The following is an 18,361-nucleotide window of genomic DNA, read 5'->3' as shown; positions in this document are numbered from 1 at the left end:
AAGTCCTCATTGGAGCCGCACTCAGCAGTTTAATTTTGAGACTGAGCATGCAGCACAGAAACTCTTTTTATCCAAGTTACAACCAAATCTGACACGCAGAGCACTGCGCAGTCTGAAAACACGTCTCTTCCACCATGCTCTTCCGCCTGCCTAAGCCTGATTCTGCCATCTGCCCAGGTGCAGGCGGGGAGCGCTGAGAGCACTCTCCTTCCGATCCCAAGCGGGAACACAAACATCCAGTCCCATAAAATCCATTGAAATGCTTTAAAGCCAGAGTTTGCACTGGCGGCACAGTCCCAAGAAGCCGCACTTTAAAATGACGCAGCTTTTTTTTCTGCTGCTGTTGCTGAATCAGGAAATCTCTCTACAGCACGCCACCAACAAACAGCAAAAATCTGTGTTAAAGTCTCTCTCCCTTATTTTTAAGCCTTCTCAGGTTTTTAAGTGGATTTAGTCCATCACGTCGGGCGCCACTCTGTTGTGTTACGAGCAGCAGGGCTGCGTCCCTGGCACGCGGCCGCCCGCATGGCTAGCTTTACCTGAAATAATTATACAGAAACTGTATTCTTTTAAACACTGCCTGACCCATTAGTTTCAGTTTCTTATTGGCTAGCTCTTACATATTGATCTAACCCATTTCTATTAATCTGTGTAGCCCACGAGCTGGCTTACCAGGAATGATCTTAACCTGCGTCTGTCTGGAGTGGGAGAATCATGGCGACTCCCTGACTCAGCTTCTTTCTCCCAGCATTCCGTTCTGTTTACTCCGCCTACCTAAGGGTTGGCCTATCAAATGGGTCTAGGCAGTTTCTTTATTAATAAGAAATCACTCCCACATCACAGGTCTCCATCCAAATGTCAAGGAGCCCTTCCTGATCCCCTGCTCGCTGCTTCTCATACCTGCAGCCCCTCAGATTCCCAGAACCTGCCTCGTTCCCCTACCCCCACATCAGTGCTCTCCTTCCAAGGCAAGGCCGTGATGGCTTGATGCCACATTGACTTCTAGAACTCAAGAGAGAACCCTCTAACTTCTTATCCGCTATGTCATATGTCAAAGCAGACGCGGTCATGAAGCGAATGCTTCCCAGTACTTGTTTAATGTTCAATGGTAAAAGAAGAGGCAAAACATGTACAACATGTACAACTGGAGAGATGGCTCGGAGAGTCCACAGGGTCATCCCCATGTGTGCACACACTCGGAGAGTCCACGAGGTTATTCACGAGTGTGCACACACTTGAAGAGTCCACAGAGTTATCCCGTGTGTGCACACATTTGGAGAATCCACAAGGTCATCCCCATGTGTGCACACATTTGGAGAATCCACAAGATCATCCCCATGTGTGCACACACTTGGAGAATCCACAAGGTCATCCCCGTGTGTTCACACACTCAGAGAGTTCACAGGGTCATCTCTGTGTGTGCATATACTTGATGAATTCACATTTCCTCTTCTCTTTAACTATTCCTTTAAAGGCTGCCTCCAAATAGACCCACGCTGGGGTCCTGGGGGTGCATGGGGACACAGTTTAGCTGTTGGCATTGCTTTGTCAATAAAACCTTGTCATTTCTTTCCAGTCCCTGGCTGCTTCCTAGGACCGCTGCCCAGCTACTGTTCCCACCTCAGGAGGGGCAGCTTGAGGCTGTGCGTCCCCATGCTAGCCTTCCTTTATTTTCTTTCCTGTTGTGTCACACACAGCTCTGCTTGGAAGTGCTGAAAAGGTTTCTAGTAAGTTCTGTGTGGTGCTTAGAATAAGTATCACAGCTGTTCCAGAGATGATGGGGGGCGGGGGGCAGAGAGCCTATATCGGGGAAAACAAGCTGTGAGCCTGAAGCGCCCTCTAGGGGGCAGTGTAGGCCTGCGGTCCTAGTGGGCGGGCCGGGTGGTCGCACACTTTGGGATCTAGACTCCACCTCTGAGAGCCATGGTGACACCAGTCACTTAGCGTTCCCAGGAGCCAGTGGAAATTTCTGGAAAATGGCACCACTGACCATTCTCAATCAGTCCTGCTATGGGAAGCTCTGTATGCTTCCCACAGTGCCTGGCATGGGGTCATTTCTGGGCAACCTTGGTAACACTTGGTCAACAGAAGCCAGGATTTGAAGACCCTGTGGACTGGGGCTTATATGTGAGGTTGGCTGTCTTTGTAAACAATGGTGTGTGCTTTCCATTTTGCTTGGGCGTGTTTGTTTGTGTATGTGTGCTATAAACGAATTTAGTTTATATAGAAACGCAGACTTAGGAATGGGCAGAGAAGGAAAGAAATCAAGGAAATATGTAATATAATTTTACAAGTTATTTGTCTTGTGTCTATAAAATAAAATAAATAAGAGTAGCCAGACTCAGCACTGGAGCGGCTACGGCATGGTTGTGATGAGTCTGAGCCTGGCCGGCTGTGTGGGGCTGCATAGCAAGGTCTTGGCCATCCTGAGCTACACAGTGACAGTGTGTCAAGGATGAGGAGGAAGGGGAGGACGGAAAGGAGGGGATGCTGAGGATCAACGGATTAAATGAAAGAGATTACCCCGTCAAGCTCTCAAACACTAAAGCAATGTTAGTCTCCCATGGAACAAAAAGTCCCAGAGCCTCAGTCATGCGTGAGGCCACCAAAACCTCCTGGAGTGGGCTTCAGGGTGGTGACTCTGTGGAGTGGGACCAGGATGGAAATGGGAGTCCACGAAAGCCACAGTCCGATCACCTGTCGCCTGTGAGCTTTTGGCCTCGTTGCTATTGCACCATCTCTGAGTCTTGCTTTTCTTGTCTATATTGTCAAAATTAACCACAACCTCTGTAGCTCTAGTTTCAGGAGATCTGACGCCATCTTCTGGCCTCCAAGAGCATCACTCACACAATGGTGCACACATATACATGCAGACAAAACACCCATTTAAAAACAAATACACATTTAAAAACAAAACAAAACTTCTTGACTGGTTAAACACGTAGACTCCCAGCAATCGAGAATTGAGACGACAACTAACAGGTGTGTCCAATTACAATTATGAATGCCATCCAATGCCCAAGATGTCTGTGCCTCGGTTTCAGCATCTATGTAATGGCGGGAAGGTCAGGGTGGGGGTGGCCGAGACCATTCACTTTGGTTTCTGTAATTCTATACAGGCAGAGGAATGGGCCATGTTTGAAGATGGCAATCTACTGTTTACAAGATATATTATTAACAAGTGAGGGCTGAGAGAGGAATTCAGGGGAGTCCGTCTGAAATCTGAAATAAGGAAAGATCCTCTGAGGGTGGACTATGGGTTGTTACGCTTCAAACACAAATAGGTGAATTTGTGTCATTTATTTATTTGGGCGAGGGCGGTTCTTGTGAGCTGTGGTGCATGTGCATGGGGGTCAAAGGACAACTTTGCAGGGATTGTTTCTCTCCTGCTACCCTGTGAGTCCAGGGCGTTGAGCTCAGGTCAGCAGACTTGTTATCAGGAGCCTTTACTCTCTGAGCCACCTCCTGGACTCAGAAATAACTGCGCGGTTTTGTTGTTGTTGTTGTTGTTGTTGTTGTTGTTGCTTTGTTGTTTTTTTTTTAAGACAGGATTTCACCATGTAGCCCTGGATAGCCTGGACCTCGTTGTATAGACCAGACTGGCCTGGGACTCAGAGATCCATCTGCATCTGCCTCTGCCTCTGCCTCTGCCTCTGCCTCTGCCTCTGCCTCTGCCTCTGCCTCTGCCTGTCTCCTGGATGCTGGTATTGAAGTCATGCCACCATGCCCCGCCTTGTTTTTGTTTCGTTGTTTTGGTTTGGTTTGGTTATCATCTTAAGGGACCTGGCTCCTGGGAGCAATCTTCAGGAACTGCTACCAACTGATCTAAGACTCAGGACAAGTCTTGATTTCATCTCAGGGTCACTGGGAAAGTACACCGATAGCCTCTGGGTCCTCCCATGTAAAAAGGAAACAGTAACTCATGTGGCTGGTTTGTAACATCTGGCTGTCACTGAGAACCATCCAGTTTGGAACTGTGACTGTTACCACGGTGACAGAGATGTGCATCAAGGACAGGGCAGCACATCGTGCATGCCCTAGCTTCGCCACTACCTGGCACATGACATCATCCTGCCCCCTAAATCTCTATTTCCCGGTCTCAAGCTCTCTAAACACAGGTCAGGAGAGCTTCCTTCAGGGATCAGTATATGAATTAAATAAAAATCTCACAGTGTGAAACCGCTTGCCACTTCTCCAGGTCGCCAGGACCCACACCACCAGTGTGAGCTCTGGGGACTCCCGCTGTCCTCTTCTGCCAGCCTCAGACCCCTGAACACACATGGCATACACACACACATATACATAAATTTTAAAAATAAGTTTGTATTTTTTGATGGCATATACCTGAAATCCCATTCCAGAGCACTAGATCTACCTTGGCTACCAAGCAAGAACAAGTCTAGACTCAAGGAAGGAAGGAAGGAAGGAAGGGAGAGAGGGAGGGAGGGAGGGAGGGAGGGAGGGAGGGAGGGAGGGAGGAGGGAGGGAGGGAAAGAAAAAGGGAAAGGAAAAAAGAATAAAACAGAAGGAATGAATGGCGTGAGCACCCAAACATGGGGTCATCCTGAAAGACAAGCTTCACCTTAACTGCCTACTTCTGTGGCCCACCACGCCAGCCTTTTTTGCCAGCATAGACAACTGCCACAGAGGCTTTAGAGCCACAATCCCAGTGGTAAAGAAAAAATCTCCCCATGACTATTTTCCATGCTCCGAAGGCAGACAGCGTTTCCTAAGAGCCAACAGCTCCCAGTTCCAGCTCCGATGAAGTCCCCCGGCGGTGTCTCCACTGTGAACCTCATTTGGCCAGAAGTCACTTGAAATAAATAACATTTGGCTCCATGCCCCACGTAGAGAAGATGGGCGCCACAGTAAATCATGTCGTTGGCGGCCGACTTGAAGCTGTCCGGGTTGTTTATGGTGATGTTTGCCAGCGTGTAGACCTCTTTCAAACAGTGTAAGGGCTGTTTGGGAGCCTAGGCCTGTGGTTCTCTAAGAATGGGTACAGGCAAATCACTAGCTTTCCCTCGTCCATGGCCAAGCACCAAGAGCAATCATCTAGCAGCAACGTCCACATGAGATCTGCAGACACAGGACACGAAATTATAATTAACATCAAAGCCGCCAGGGACACTGTACTTTCCGCTCTCAGGATGACGCCCTGGTAACTGTTCCCTTTTAATTTAGCTTCTGAAAAGATGACAGTCGCTGGACAGTCCTTCAGTCCTTATCATTCTTCATTATACAGTCTTCCCGAACGATGCACCTGCAGGCTGTTCTCCTCCGCTCCAGCAAGAGCACTAGGAAGCTGAGAGAAGCCTCAAGGGCAGAAACACCCAGCCCCACCAGCTGCTCCTGCACCCTTCATCCCACCCTTCCCAGATCGGGCTTCTGTTTGCTCCTCTGAAAGAGGGAGAAGATGCTGCCCTCGGCTGGACTTTCCAAGTGCAGAGCCCGTACCCAGCACTTACTGAAATGGCGGCTGCTGGGACCGCAATCTCTCGCTTAACATCGACTCATAGGAAAGGCTGCTTTTCCATGTCTAGAAGGAAGAAAACTTTTCTTGGCTTCCCATTTGAGAAGACAACTGATTTCTATTCACCCTGTGGAGTGCAGGGGCCGAAGGGCCTCTCTGCCGCTTTCATTTTTAAACTTGCAGAAAGAAAGAACAATCCATTCTCTGAAGCTTGATGACTTCTTTCTCAAGGATGGATTTCATGCATATGTTTTTAAATGTAGTCTACATCTCACTCCAAAGCATTTCCAAAGCACTTTATTATATGCTACATAATGCAACCACAAAAAAAGTGAAATCATTAAGGGAATCTGAATTTTTTCATTCTAATATTTATGTGTATGGATGGGTGTTTTGCCTGCATGTAAGCCTATATGCCATGTGCATGCAGTGCCCACAGAGGCCAGCAGAGGGCATCAGAACCACCGGAACTAGAGTTACAGATGTCAGCCACCAGCTGAAACTGGTGCGAGCTGGAAACTGAACTCAGGTCCTCTGGAAAAGCAGCCAGTGTTCTTATCCACTAAGCCATCTCTCCAGACCCAGGAACCACATTCTAGGGGATACTTACGGCACCCGGCGGGTGATGTGTGTGGAAGGTGGTGTAATGTCCCTGATCTGGTGAGAGTAGAAGCCATCAGAAGAGAGAAACATCTTTTCCCAGAGTGGGGAAGTTAGTAAAGGGCACAGTCACCCCATTAACAAGCAGACTGAGCCGGCAAGGGCGCCTGCCTCACATGCACAGTCTTGAGTTTGATCCCCACCTCTGCAGAAAATACAGGAAAAACAGTTCATGCAAGTTTCCTGTGGGGGTTATAAACACTAAAGAGGAGGCAGTGAGGTGGCTCAGAGCTCGCTGTCAACCTGAACACTTAGGGTGGAAGACAACAGACTCTGAAAACTGTCCTGGGACCTTCACACATGCTGTGGTTCATGTGCGCGCACACACACACACATACACACACACACACACACATACGCATACACACACACATACGCATACACACACACATACGCATACACACACACACATACGCATACACACACATACACACACACACATACACACACATACGCATACACACACATACACATACGCATACGCATACACACACACACATACACACACACATACGCATACACACACATACACACACACACACACACACACTCATGCACTCACGCATAAAAACTAAAACAACAGTAGTTCATACCTCAGGCCAAAGATGGGCACCCAATAGAGTAGAACCAAATATTTAAAGCAAAAAAGAAACTATTTCTTTGCATCTTTAATAATAATAATAGCGTTAACCATTCTTTCCTGCAAAAAAAAAAGTGTTACTTATCACTGAGCTCCATTTCTTTTGTATAATTATTCAACCCAAGCTTTGTCAAAGCATCCTACTGAGAACAGATTCATGTTAAAAAGCTCATGGGGGACTGGAGGGGAGTGGATAGCAGGGGCTGGCTCCACCTTATCATTCTTATTTAGATTGACGTACCTTTGATTATAATTAGGGATAAGCATTCAGCAGTTAAGACTCCGTAATCCCATCATCCGCTGTCAGGAAGATGGCGCTGGACAAGGCTTCATGGCAGCCCTTTCATTCTGGCCTGGGCAACCCCAGGATAAAGGCTGAGTGCAAAGGAAGAGATCTGCAGCTGCCACTGAGATCTTCCAAACTGACCCAGAGTAAGGACACCGATGGCATTTGGTGAGTGTTGTCCCCACTCTCACAAGGCCCTGTGTCGTGTCTCCTGCCGTTTCTCCTGCTGTCCCAGGAGTGTTACCCTGTCCCGGATGGTTTCAGCTGCCATCCCGCACATGGAGAGGCAGAGGGTTGTAACCCATTAGGTATAGCTCAGAGAGATCCTAATCCTCACTGGTCTGGAGTAGGAAGCGCCCAGGGAGTAATTAGGCCCACCTCTGGGTGTGTCCATGACGCTGAGACTCTGAGGCCTAATAAAAGAATGTGCCCCTAAATGGGTTCAGAACGGGGATGGGGAAGTGGTGGGAGACCATCGGAGGGAGAAAGTCTCCAGAGCTTCCTGCTCTGGTTCCGGCGACTAGACTTCTTCCTGATTGTGCAGAGGGCTGTTGTCTGGGGCGGTGATCTGTAAGTTTTTTCCCCTTTAAATAAATAACCATTCTATTAATCATAATTCCAAACTGGTGTGGCATTGTTTGTGACTTACACCTTCAGAGGACCACATCTGGTGCCCTTCCTGTATTCCCCTTTCTCTTGACGTCTTCTCTGCCACGGGGATTGAAACCTTTGGGACAATGAGCAGAAGAAACCCTTCTTCTGTTAAGCTCTTTGGTCAGGAGTTTGGTGAGAGCTACAGAAAGCTACCAAGGGCCGCAAGCAGCAGGCCATCCGGGAGCATGTTCTAAGCAGTACTTCCTGGGTGCCCACTGTGCAGTCAGCTGGGGCCAGTGATAGGAGACAGAGGGCCTGTGGAAGATGTTTGCTCCGGTGCTGAGCAGAAAATCCCACAGAAAAGTCTCCCACCTCCAATGGTGGGCAGTTGTTCTGGGTCGGGTCTTGATGAGTCAACATGCTTTTTTTATTATTATTTTTTGAGACAGGGTTTCTCTGTAGTTTTGGTGCCTGTCCTGGAACTGGCTCTTGTAGACCAGGCTGGCCTCGAACTCACAGAGATCCGCCTGCCTCTGCCTCCCGAGGGCTGGGATTACAGGCCTGCGCCACCACCGCCTGACTCTATCATGCATTTGACACACCTGTGAGATTTACAAACCAAGCTTTAAAAGAAGTTCAAATATGGAGGTCTTCCAGTGTGGTTATTAACAGCTAGCATTTCATTATAGTTCCACATTCCAAGGAGAAAATTATCCAGATAAATAACAGTACTTTGTGTCCCTCCTCAAGGGTGGGATGAAACCACCCTTGATGAAGCAGCTCTGGTCTCCGGGTGCAGATCCCGCTCAAGTCAGGGACAGCTGGGCCTGGGCCTGAGAGTAAAGGCTTTGAAATCAAGAAAACATATATTTATGTTGAATTTATTTTAAAAAGAGTTTTTTATCGTGTTTTTTTTTCCTTGGGGAGAATGGCTCAAGACAGGGTTTCTCTGTGTAGCTTTAGAGCCTGTCCTGGAACTCACTCTGTAGACTAGGCTGGCCTCAAACTCACAGAGATTTGCCTGCCTCTGCCTCCCAAGTGCTCGGATTAAAGGTGTGCGCCACCACTGCTCAGACTTGAATATTGAATATTAGAATAATCCATTTTACTTATGGTAGTGTCACCTTGGTTAAGTCACTTCAGAGACCTCTGGAAGGCAAGGCTGGGTTGACATCCGATCTTGTCACGATCAGTAAAATCACACAAATCACACCACGCCGATGGGTCTGGATGGCCAGTACAACCCACTGCTGATAAGCTAAGTGGTTTTAACTGGCTCGACCCTTTGATGTTTGAGGAAAGAAAACATCACAGTTCCTCCAAACACCACAAAGAAACTCAGCCTGTGTTGTGTTTGTGTGTGTGAGAGAGAGAGAGACAGAGACAGAGATAGAGAGACAGAGAGGAATAAAGAGACTTCCCTTTCCAGAAGCAGTTCATCTCAGTCTCTGCTTTCAATGATAGAGGAAAAAAAAAAACTAAGTGGAAGAAAAGAATTAGTAAAAAGACATGGCAGGTGTGTGTGTGTGTGTGTGTGTGTGTGTGTATGTGTGTGTGTATTGTGTGTGTATGTGTGTGTATGTGTGTGTGTGTGTGTGTGTGTGTGTGTGTGTGTGTGTGTATAACTCAGAGTGCTAGTCTAAGACACATGAAGACCTAGGTTCCATCCCCAGCGCTGCATCGAGTGGCATGGTACAGGCCTGTAATCCTAGAACTCAGGAGTTAGAAGCGAGAGACTTACATTTCAAGGTCATCCATGGCTACTCCAGGTACCAAGTTTGAGGCCAAGTCTCTCAGGAGGCAGGGCATTCAGTAGGGTATGGATGTGGGGACACACCCCTGTGGAGGAGTTCAAGTTCAAGGTCAGCCTTCAGCACAATAAAATAAGAGAGGTTTTGAAGCGTGATCTGCCACATGAATCTGTGTCTGCACATCAGAGTGTTCCATGCACTTAAGCAATTATTTTATTCTCCGTAAGAAGTGAAATTCGTCCACCAAAGTTTAAGGGTTTCTTCGTGGCGAGATTCCTCTTAGGAGAAATTAAACGAGGCACTGGTGCTGAGACCGAGCAATGAGAAGGAGCCAATTTGGATTTTCAAATTGTAAATCAATTTGAAAAATATTAACTGCGGGTTTCTCCAAGGATGGCATCATTAAAAATCCCCGTCTCCGTTTTCACTTCATCTCTTTGTCATAGTTTCTTTTTTTTAATGATTTCTTTTTATTTTCAACATTACTATTTCACTTGTGTTTTCTACTTTCAACCAAATACCTTCGAGGAGCCCTACAAGGGGAGTCCATTGTCACGTGTTCCTTATCCCTGCTCACCACAGGGGCAAACCACCCAGACCTCTCAGCTTTGGTTTGTTCCAGAAGAGAATGTGTGTATGTACATGAACATGCTTTGAAAGCAGGTGTCATGGGAACCTGTGTGGAGTGGCCACGGGTGTTGCTCAACAGCCTGTCAATCTCAGGTAGAATGTACAGTCTTCAGATTTGCGCAGTGTTGAGGGTAGGCAACCAGACCTGCATGGAGCTCCCCAAAATATGTGTGCTGTGAAGAGCATACCACCTACCACCCAGTGGGGCACTCTCTTCAGTACCAAGGGGACCCTCCACGGCACCAGGGACCTAACACTCCAGCCTCCGGCTATCCCCTTCCTGTCATCATAACGTGCTTCTTGATGCAGTGTGACAGGAGCATTCCAACAAGACCAGAAGATACAGGAAGGGTAGAGCAAGAGCTGGGGAAAGGAGCCACTGACCCAAACAATTCAGCAGAGGCCAAAAAAAAAGGCAGTATGACTGTCCTAATGAGAGTCACTATTGCTGTGATGAAACACCATGGCCAAAGCAACTTGGGCAGGAAAGGTTTATTTGCCTTCCACATCACTGAAGGAAGTCAGAACAGGAACTTAAGCCTGGCAGGAACCTGGAGGCAGGATACAGAGGCCTGGAGGGGTACTGCTTACTGGCTTGCTCCTCGTGGCTTGCTCAGCCTGCTTTCTTATAGAACCTAGGACCACCAGCCCAGAGATGGCACCACTTGGGATGGCACCACCTACAGTGGGCGGGGTGGGGGACCCACAGCCCACCCACAGCCCACCCACATCAATCACTAATTAAGAAAACGCCCTACAGCTGGATCTTATGGAGGCATCTTCTCAATTGAAGCTCCCTCCTTTCAGATGACTCTAGCTTCTGCCAAATTGACCTAAAACTAGCCAGCACAATGACCAAATTAAAGTATAGAGAATTCTAAACATCTGTTGGTGGCTTCTTAATGAATATGAAAATAATGCTATCTATCTTTTTTGCCTGGCTCTCCCTCCCAAACTCTACTTAATGAACATAGCCTGTGACTTTTTAGATATGTAATTAAATTTTTTATTTGTTTCCTTTTTTTTCTCACAGTAGTACAACATATTAGGGGGTAGAAAAAGGCTTTTGAAGCAACAAAGTTAGGGCTTCAACAGAGACTGAGAGTCTGCAATGTCACTTTCTCTGGTTTCTTTCTTCCTTAACCCAGTTTATGTAATCCACGGCAGGCAAAGAAAAAGGAACACTCTTTATGGCCTTCCTTAATTTTCTACTTTTAATTTTCTTCCAGGATCTTATTTTAAAACCTCCCCTCCCCCGCAAGGGGAGACACTAGAGAAAAATGCAAAGTGGTACCTCCCTCCTCTTTTTCCTTTTCCTCCTTCTAAGTTTCTAAGTTAACGGGGCAAGGGGAACACAACCTATTGGCCCAAAATGACTTAAGATCGAGTTTCTGGGGCTGGAGAGATGGCTCAGTGGCTAAGAGCATTGCCTGCTCTTCCAAAGGTCCTGAGTTCAATTCCCAGCAACCACATGGTGGCTTACAACCATCTGTAATGAGGTCTGGTGCCCTCTTCTGGCCTGCAGACATACACACGGACAGAATATTGTATACATAATAAATAAATAAATATTTAAAAAAAAAAAAAGATCGAGTTTCTGCCCACTGACCCTCAGTACACTGACCTTCCATAGACACCATGCCTTCCAACTCTCCGTGCTGGGATATGAAGAACTTCATCTTTGTTTGTTTGGTTTTGAGGCAGGGTCTCAAGTCGTTCCAACTGGCCTGGAACTCCTGACCCTCTTGCCTCCGTCTCTCAGATCCTTGGATCACAATCACACAGCACCACCAGGTTCAACTACTCCCAGGGACTTTGCCCGTGGGGTCAGCTTCATATCTAGACTGTAATACAAGGCCCTTATATCTGGAATTTGAAAGCAGTTGCACTCGAATGTCCTGTGGATCTGCCTCTAAATTGCCAAGGTGTTTAGCACTTCGCATCATTCCTTGACAGTAGCAACAGCATCCACTACTTTCCTGTCACCTGGGACCCACCTGGAAGAAACAGCTACGGGGGCTTGCAGGGGGCTTCAGTCTCCACATGCATCACATGTACACACACAGTACATACATACATGCATTCATTCATAATTTTAAAAATAAATGATTTGTGGCGGTTAAGAACTTTTGCTGCAAGCCAGGGTGAGTGGCACATGTCTTTAATCCCAGCACTCGGGAGGCAGAAGCAGGCCGATCTCTGTGAGTTCAGGCCCAGCCTGGTCTACAGATCGAGTTCCAGGAGAAGAGTAAGGAATAAAACCCCTGACTCAAACATAAAAAATAAGTAAGAAATCCAACAAGTACCACCATGCTTATCATGAGGTAACTGATAGATTATTCACAGGAAATGTAACAGCAAGAGGGAAAAGATTGTTCCTTAGTTTTCCTCTTTTTCTCCCCTTCTGGCTTTAGAATTTTCTACATTGATTTGTGTTGGGGGGAGGACTGCACACATAACAGCAATGAACATGGAATTCAGAGGACACTTTAGAAGAATTAGCTCCCCCCTCCCTTTGTATAAGCCCCAGCTGGTCAGGCTCAGAAGCAAGCACCTTTTCTTGCTGAGCCGCTTACTCGGGGTTAGGTTTTTCAGAGTCTCAGTGTATAGCCCAGGCAAGCTTCAAACTCAAAACTCAGTCACTCCCAGCCCCGATCTATCCTGCCAGTCCAGCTATCCTGCCTGGCCTTCCGGTTCGTTTTTACCATTTTCTCACCACAAAAACATTCACTTATTTTGACTCAAAAACTAGATGTGGGAGGTGAAGCTGATGAAAACACCCCAACATACTGAAAAGCTCTAGATATTCAATGGTTATTCGGGTGTTTTGTCCCACTAAATAAAACTGGAAACTAAGTCCATGTTCAAGACAATAAGAGCGGGTTAGCAAACTGCAGCCATGCTGTACATCATCAGACACAAATCCAACAATGTTTTCCACTGAAAAATTCAACAAGAGGCACTAGGCAAATCCAGTGGCCATGTGGACCTCAGCAAGCAGATGAAAAAAGACGAACGTGGGCAGAGATAGAGCCAGCTATGAATGAGTGCTCTCTCTGGGTGAGAGAACAGAAGTTATGTTTTTCCAGAAATTCTCATTGGTGAAAAATAGATTTTGTGCTTGTTTTTCTTTTTTAAGATTTATTTATTTCTTATGTACATAGTGTTCTGCCTGCATGCATGCCTGCCAGAAGAGGGCACCAGATCTCATTACAGATGGGTGTGAGCCATCATGTGGTTGCTGGGAACTGAACTCAGAACCTCCTGAAAAGCAGTCAGTGCTCTTAACCTCTGCGCCATTTCTGATGTGGGATTCCCCTCTGTATGCAATGAATATGTCTTATTACCATTGGTTAATAAAGAAGTTGCTTTGGCCTCTGGCTGGGCAGAGTAAAGCCAGGCAGGAAATCAGAACAGAGATATAGAGTAGGTGGAGTCAGGGAGACACCATGTAGCTGCCAAAGAAGAAGGACACCAGAACCTTACTGGTAGGCCACAAACTCGTGGTGATACACAGACTAATAAAAATGGGTTAATTTAAGATGTAAAAGTTTCACAATCCCAAAGAACCTAGACAACAATGAAGACCCTAAGAGAGACATACATGGATCTAATCTACATGGGAAGTAGAAAAAGACAAGATCTCTTGAGTAAATTGGGAGCATGGGGATCATGGAAGACGGTTGACAGGGAGGGGAGGGGTAAGGAGGAGAGCAGAGAAAAAGAATAGCTCAATAAAATCAATTGAAAAAATTAAAAAGATGTAAAAGTTAGCTAGGAATACACCTAAGCTATTGGCCAAACAGTTCTGTAATTAGTATAATTTATGTGTGATTATTTGGGTCTAGGCTGCCGGGAAAGGAACTCACAGTCTCCACTTACATTCACCCAACGTGGGGCCCAACACAGTCTCCGTTTACACATCTCTCCATTTACACGTCTCTCCATTTACACATCTCTGTATTTACACGTCTCTCCATTTACACATCTCTCCATTTACACAGTCTCCGTTTACACATCTCTCCATTTACACATCTCTCCATTTACACATCTCTCCATTTACACAGTCTCCGTTTACACATCTCTCCATTTACACATCTCTCCATTTACACGTCTCTCCATTTACACAGTCTCCGTTTACACATCTCTCCATTTACACATCTCTCCATTTACACATCTCTCCATTTACACAGTCTCCATTTACACATCTCTCCATTTACACAGTCTCCATTTACACATCTCTGTATTTACACGTCTCTCCATTTACACATCTCTCCGTTTACACAGTCTCCGTTTACACAGTCTGCATTTACACATCTCTCCAGGCCCCTATGTTTTTAATTACAGTAAAATAAATATAATATAAATTTTACTATTATGACCATTTTCAGGCATATACTTTGGTGTTGTTGCATCTACTCACATTATTGTACAACCAAAACTATCCTCTCCAGAATTTGTCATCTTGCAAAACTGAAATTTCGTGGCCATTAACTGTATCAGGCACAATGTCCGTCTTTTTATGACTGTCTCCTTTCACCTAGCATATTTTGTCGTTGTTCACTTAGATTGTAGAATGATCAAATTGCCCTTCCTTTTAAAGGCTGCATAGTATTCCATTGCATTAATTACACTATTCTATTTACCCATTCGTCCAAGGATGAGTATTAATATTATCACCTTCTGTGAGCCTGGGTATGTCTCTCCCATATATAAATATCTTTTGATGAAGGCTAGTAGAAGAGTTAAGTAGGTACCAAGCCTGGTGACCTAAGTTTGAACCCTGGAACTTACATGGTCAAAAGAAAGAACTAATTGCAAGTTGTCCTCTGACGTCCACATGTGTGCCGTGACACCTATGTGTTCATAGACACACACATGCACACACACACACACTCACATACGTGTGTATGCACCATGAATAAACAAGTAAATGTTTAAAAACAATTCAGCATAATATTGGAAATATAAATATGTTTTGATTGGTTCTAGATTTTAATAGACAAATTCCTAATTTGGCCCCTGCTTTTTCTGTCCCATCATTTGCCTTGGACCCTGACCTTGACTAACTATGACTCTGCTCAGAACATTCTCTTTGGGTTTTGTCAGCTTGACACAAGCCAGGGTCATCTGCGAAGAAGGAACATGAATTGAGAAGACGATCCCATCAGACTGGCCCGTATGCAAATCTGTGGGACATTTTCTTCATTAATGATTGATGTGGGAGAGTTTAGTTCACTGTAGGTGGTTACATGAAAGATAGCCCTGAGCTTCATTTAAAAAAAAAAAAAAAAAAAAAAAAAAGCAAATTGGGCCTAGAGGGATGGCTCAAAGATTAAGAGCACTGCCTGCCCTTCCAAAGGTCCTGGGTTCAATTCCCAGCAACCACATGGTGGCTCACAACCATCTATAATGAGATCTGGTGCCCTCTTCTGGTGTGCAGAACATTGTATATATAATAAATAAGTCTTTAAAAAAAAAGAAAAGAAAGCAAGCTGAAAAAGCCATGAGGAGCAAGCCAGTAAGCATCCACAGCCTCTGCTTTAGCTCCTGTCTCCAGGTTACCTGCCTTGAGTTCCTGTCCTGACTTTCCTCAGGAATGGACTGTGATGTGGAAGTGTAATCCAGGTAAACCCTCTCCTCCCCAAGTTGCTTTTGGCCCGTGGTCTTCATCACAGCAATAGAAAGCAAACGAGGGCAGACAGCCAGCTGGGAAAGATAGCTGCCCATAGTGGCCACTTCTCTAGGAATAACACTGTTTTCTCTGTTCTGATCGTCTCTGCAGGACAAATGCCTTAGCCTGGATCTTCCTGCCTGGATCTCCCTCACCAGCCCTTCTCTGTTCGTTGCACCCTTGTTTCTGACATTGGACCACTGACCTCCTCCTGACACCCGGCTCCAAGAAGACTGCAGAAAAAGAAAAAAAAAAAAAGTCCCACCAACCATCTCTCTTCATCCTCACTAACAATTTGGTAATGAAGTATTGATTTCCACTTCTCTCCTTATGGACGATATTAGATTTTCATTGATAAACTGCAACGGGACTGTCGCATCTCTGAGGCCCTCTTCACCGTCAGGAAGAAACAAAGTGCCACCGAGTTAAAATAATGACTGGGAGCATTGACGCACTTACTTTGTCATTTTGTAACAGGAAAGGGAGGGGGCACATCACTCTTCATAGTTTAATGTCCAAGTGGGCTGCTCTTGGGAGTTTACTTTTCATGGTAACGTCCATTTCCTATTTATAACCCCCCTGGGAACGTTTGTCTAAAGGAAATGTTTCTGTTCAGTGTAACAATTAAGGTTGCACCTGGATTCCCTAGTCCTGCCCCTGCACCGGGGAGCCATTAATCACCGCAGAGTAGAAGAGTTATTAAGTTAAACCGGAGTTTGAGCCAAGAAAACCTCCCAACCATGTTCATCTTCTGTGAAAGTTGTTGGAATAGACAGGCTTAACCGTGTTGCTGCCAAAGGCTTTTTCCTGTGGAGTGCGTCCTCCACGGTTATCTTGAGTGGTTTTGTAAGCTTAGCTCCCAGCATGCACCACTGTAGGATGAGCCCTGCAAACTGGGAGGGGTGCAGACTAGAACCCCAGATAAAGCAAAATGGCAATGCATCACCGAGAGTGCCAGGTGAAGTGGCCACCTTCACTGGCAATCCCTCCTTGCCAGACCTGTTGCCTCTCAAATGCAGCTTCTCCTTTGAACCAGCAGAATGCATGAAAACAGGGTGTCCGTTTTAAACGTGTTCCTGCAACTTTTTTCATTAAAACTTTAAGGGCCCAATTTTAATTTGTGGAATATTCCCGTTAATAATGAGATCTAATTAAGACATCCATTAAAAGCCCGTTAAAGTTAATTTAACGTAAAAATTCCAATAGAACTGTATTAGATTTTCTCCATTAAATTAACGTTATGGATTTTTAACGGATGTCTTAATTACACGTTATTATTAACGGGAATACTGTATTACACAGATTAAAATCAGGTCCTAAGTCAACTTGGAAAAGCTAAGAGCATGTTTTAATATTAAAGTCTCACAGACCTAGTACACAGTTTGGAAGCGCAGGGGAAGATGCAGTTATTCTAGCTGAGCATTTTCTGTACAATGGAGAGTAATCTATAATAGATAAATTCATCATTTCATTTAAACAATGGTCTCTTTATTCTCATAGGACAACCAAGTCTGGATTGTATTGTAAATTGCTACTCGGCTATAGGTGAAATATTTAAACTATTCTCAGCACAATATTCTGAAACAAATGACTATTTTGTGTTCTTGTTTTAATTACCAAGGTTATCCAAAAGAAAAGGGGGGGGGGAGGCTGACAAAATGAAGCCAAATACATTCTTTTCACCGTTTATTATAAAGGCTGCCTGTTGGAAATGTCTTGGAAATTTTGACATGATCCCTAAATTCGACGCTGGGATTTAAAATAAAATTTGAAGGAGAAAAAAAAAAAGAAAAAAAAACTTATTTACCTCCTAAGGAAAGTGTTGCCCTTATGCCACATATAATAGCAAATTGCTTTTTTTATGGCATGCATAACCTAGATGGGGAAAAATATGGTGCTTCAGGGAAGGAGGGGAAAAGTAAATGAAGTTCCAGGAATGTCATTCTGAAGTAATGAGGCATGGACGGAAAATATACCCCTCACATCATCGGATTGAGATGGCAGGCGAAATAGCTTCATTGAAGTGTCAGCACTCATCCATCAATCAATCACCCACAAGGAAAAATAACAACAGTACAACGGGGCGGCTTTTATGGGATTTACTCATGGGCACAGGGAACAGCGGCTCGGATGTAGTTCTGACATGAAAAGCAAGGTGCTGATATTATTTTTTATGATGGGAGGATCATAAAGTGAATTGAGAACAGAGAGAGGTCTGTCTGCTTAACCTGTTCAACCAGAAATGAACGGAACTCAGCTGGAAAGAACCGTCTTTGGATGGGTTAAGATGGAAGGGTGGACTCGGCTGAGCTCTGTCCTTCAACGGGAGATTCTATTAAGGGGGGGGGGGGAGATAATACATTAGCACGGGGCTCTGTGAAGCTGATAAAAATCGCCTGCTCCAACCCAGGGTTATTAGGCAAAGCTACATAATTCAGATCCTCTGGAACCAACCAAAAGCAAACACTGAGCTCGTGCCCCACCTGGGAAGACACAATACAGTTCCAAACTCCTAGGTAACCGGTTCACTCCTAAGAAGAAAATAAGAATAAATCTCTGTTTCGAATATAATCTATATGGTTCTGTTAGTGCAATTTCTCTGGTGGGGTGAGGTGGGAGGCGAGAGACAAAAATATTGATAAATTTGGTTAGA

General features: G+C 45.4%; 1 protein-coding gene across 2 annotated transcripts in view; it reads left to right on the top strand.

Moving 5' to 3' along the window:
- The window catches only part of Tshz2 (teashirt zinc finger homeobox 2), a 445,344-nt gene extending 427,318 nt beyond the window's left edge, over positions 1-18,026 (top strand). For both annotated transcript variants that reach the window (XM_041670311.1, XM_041670312.1), the window contains one exon: positions 15,820-18,026. Coding sequence is in view for 1 of the 2 variants with exons in the window: in XM_041670312.1 (XP_041526246.1) it covers positions 15,820-15,821 (2 nt within the window). In the remaining variant the exon portion in view is untranslated. The remainder of the gene's footprint in view (positions 1-15,819) is intronic.
- Positions 18,027-18,361: the final 335 nt, after the last annotated feature.

This window comes from Microtus oregoni, unplaced genomic scaffold, assembly GCF_018167655.1.
Source record: "Microtus oregoni isolate MIOR12 unplaced genomic scaffold, Mior012 000020F_ref0000438, whole genome shotgun sequence".
In the NCBI taxonomy this organism is placed as follows: domain Eukaryota; kingdom Metazoa; phylum Chordata; class Mammalia; order Rodentia; family Cricetidae; genus Microtus; species Microtus oregoni.
Note: the sequence above shows the minus strand (reverse complement) of the source record. Positions and strands in the feature narration are given on the sequence as shown.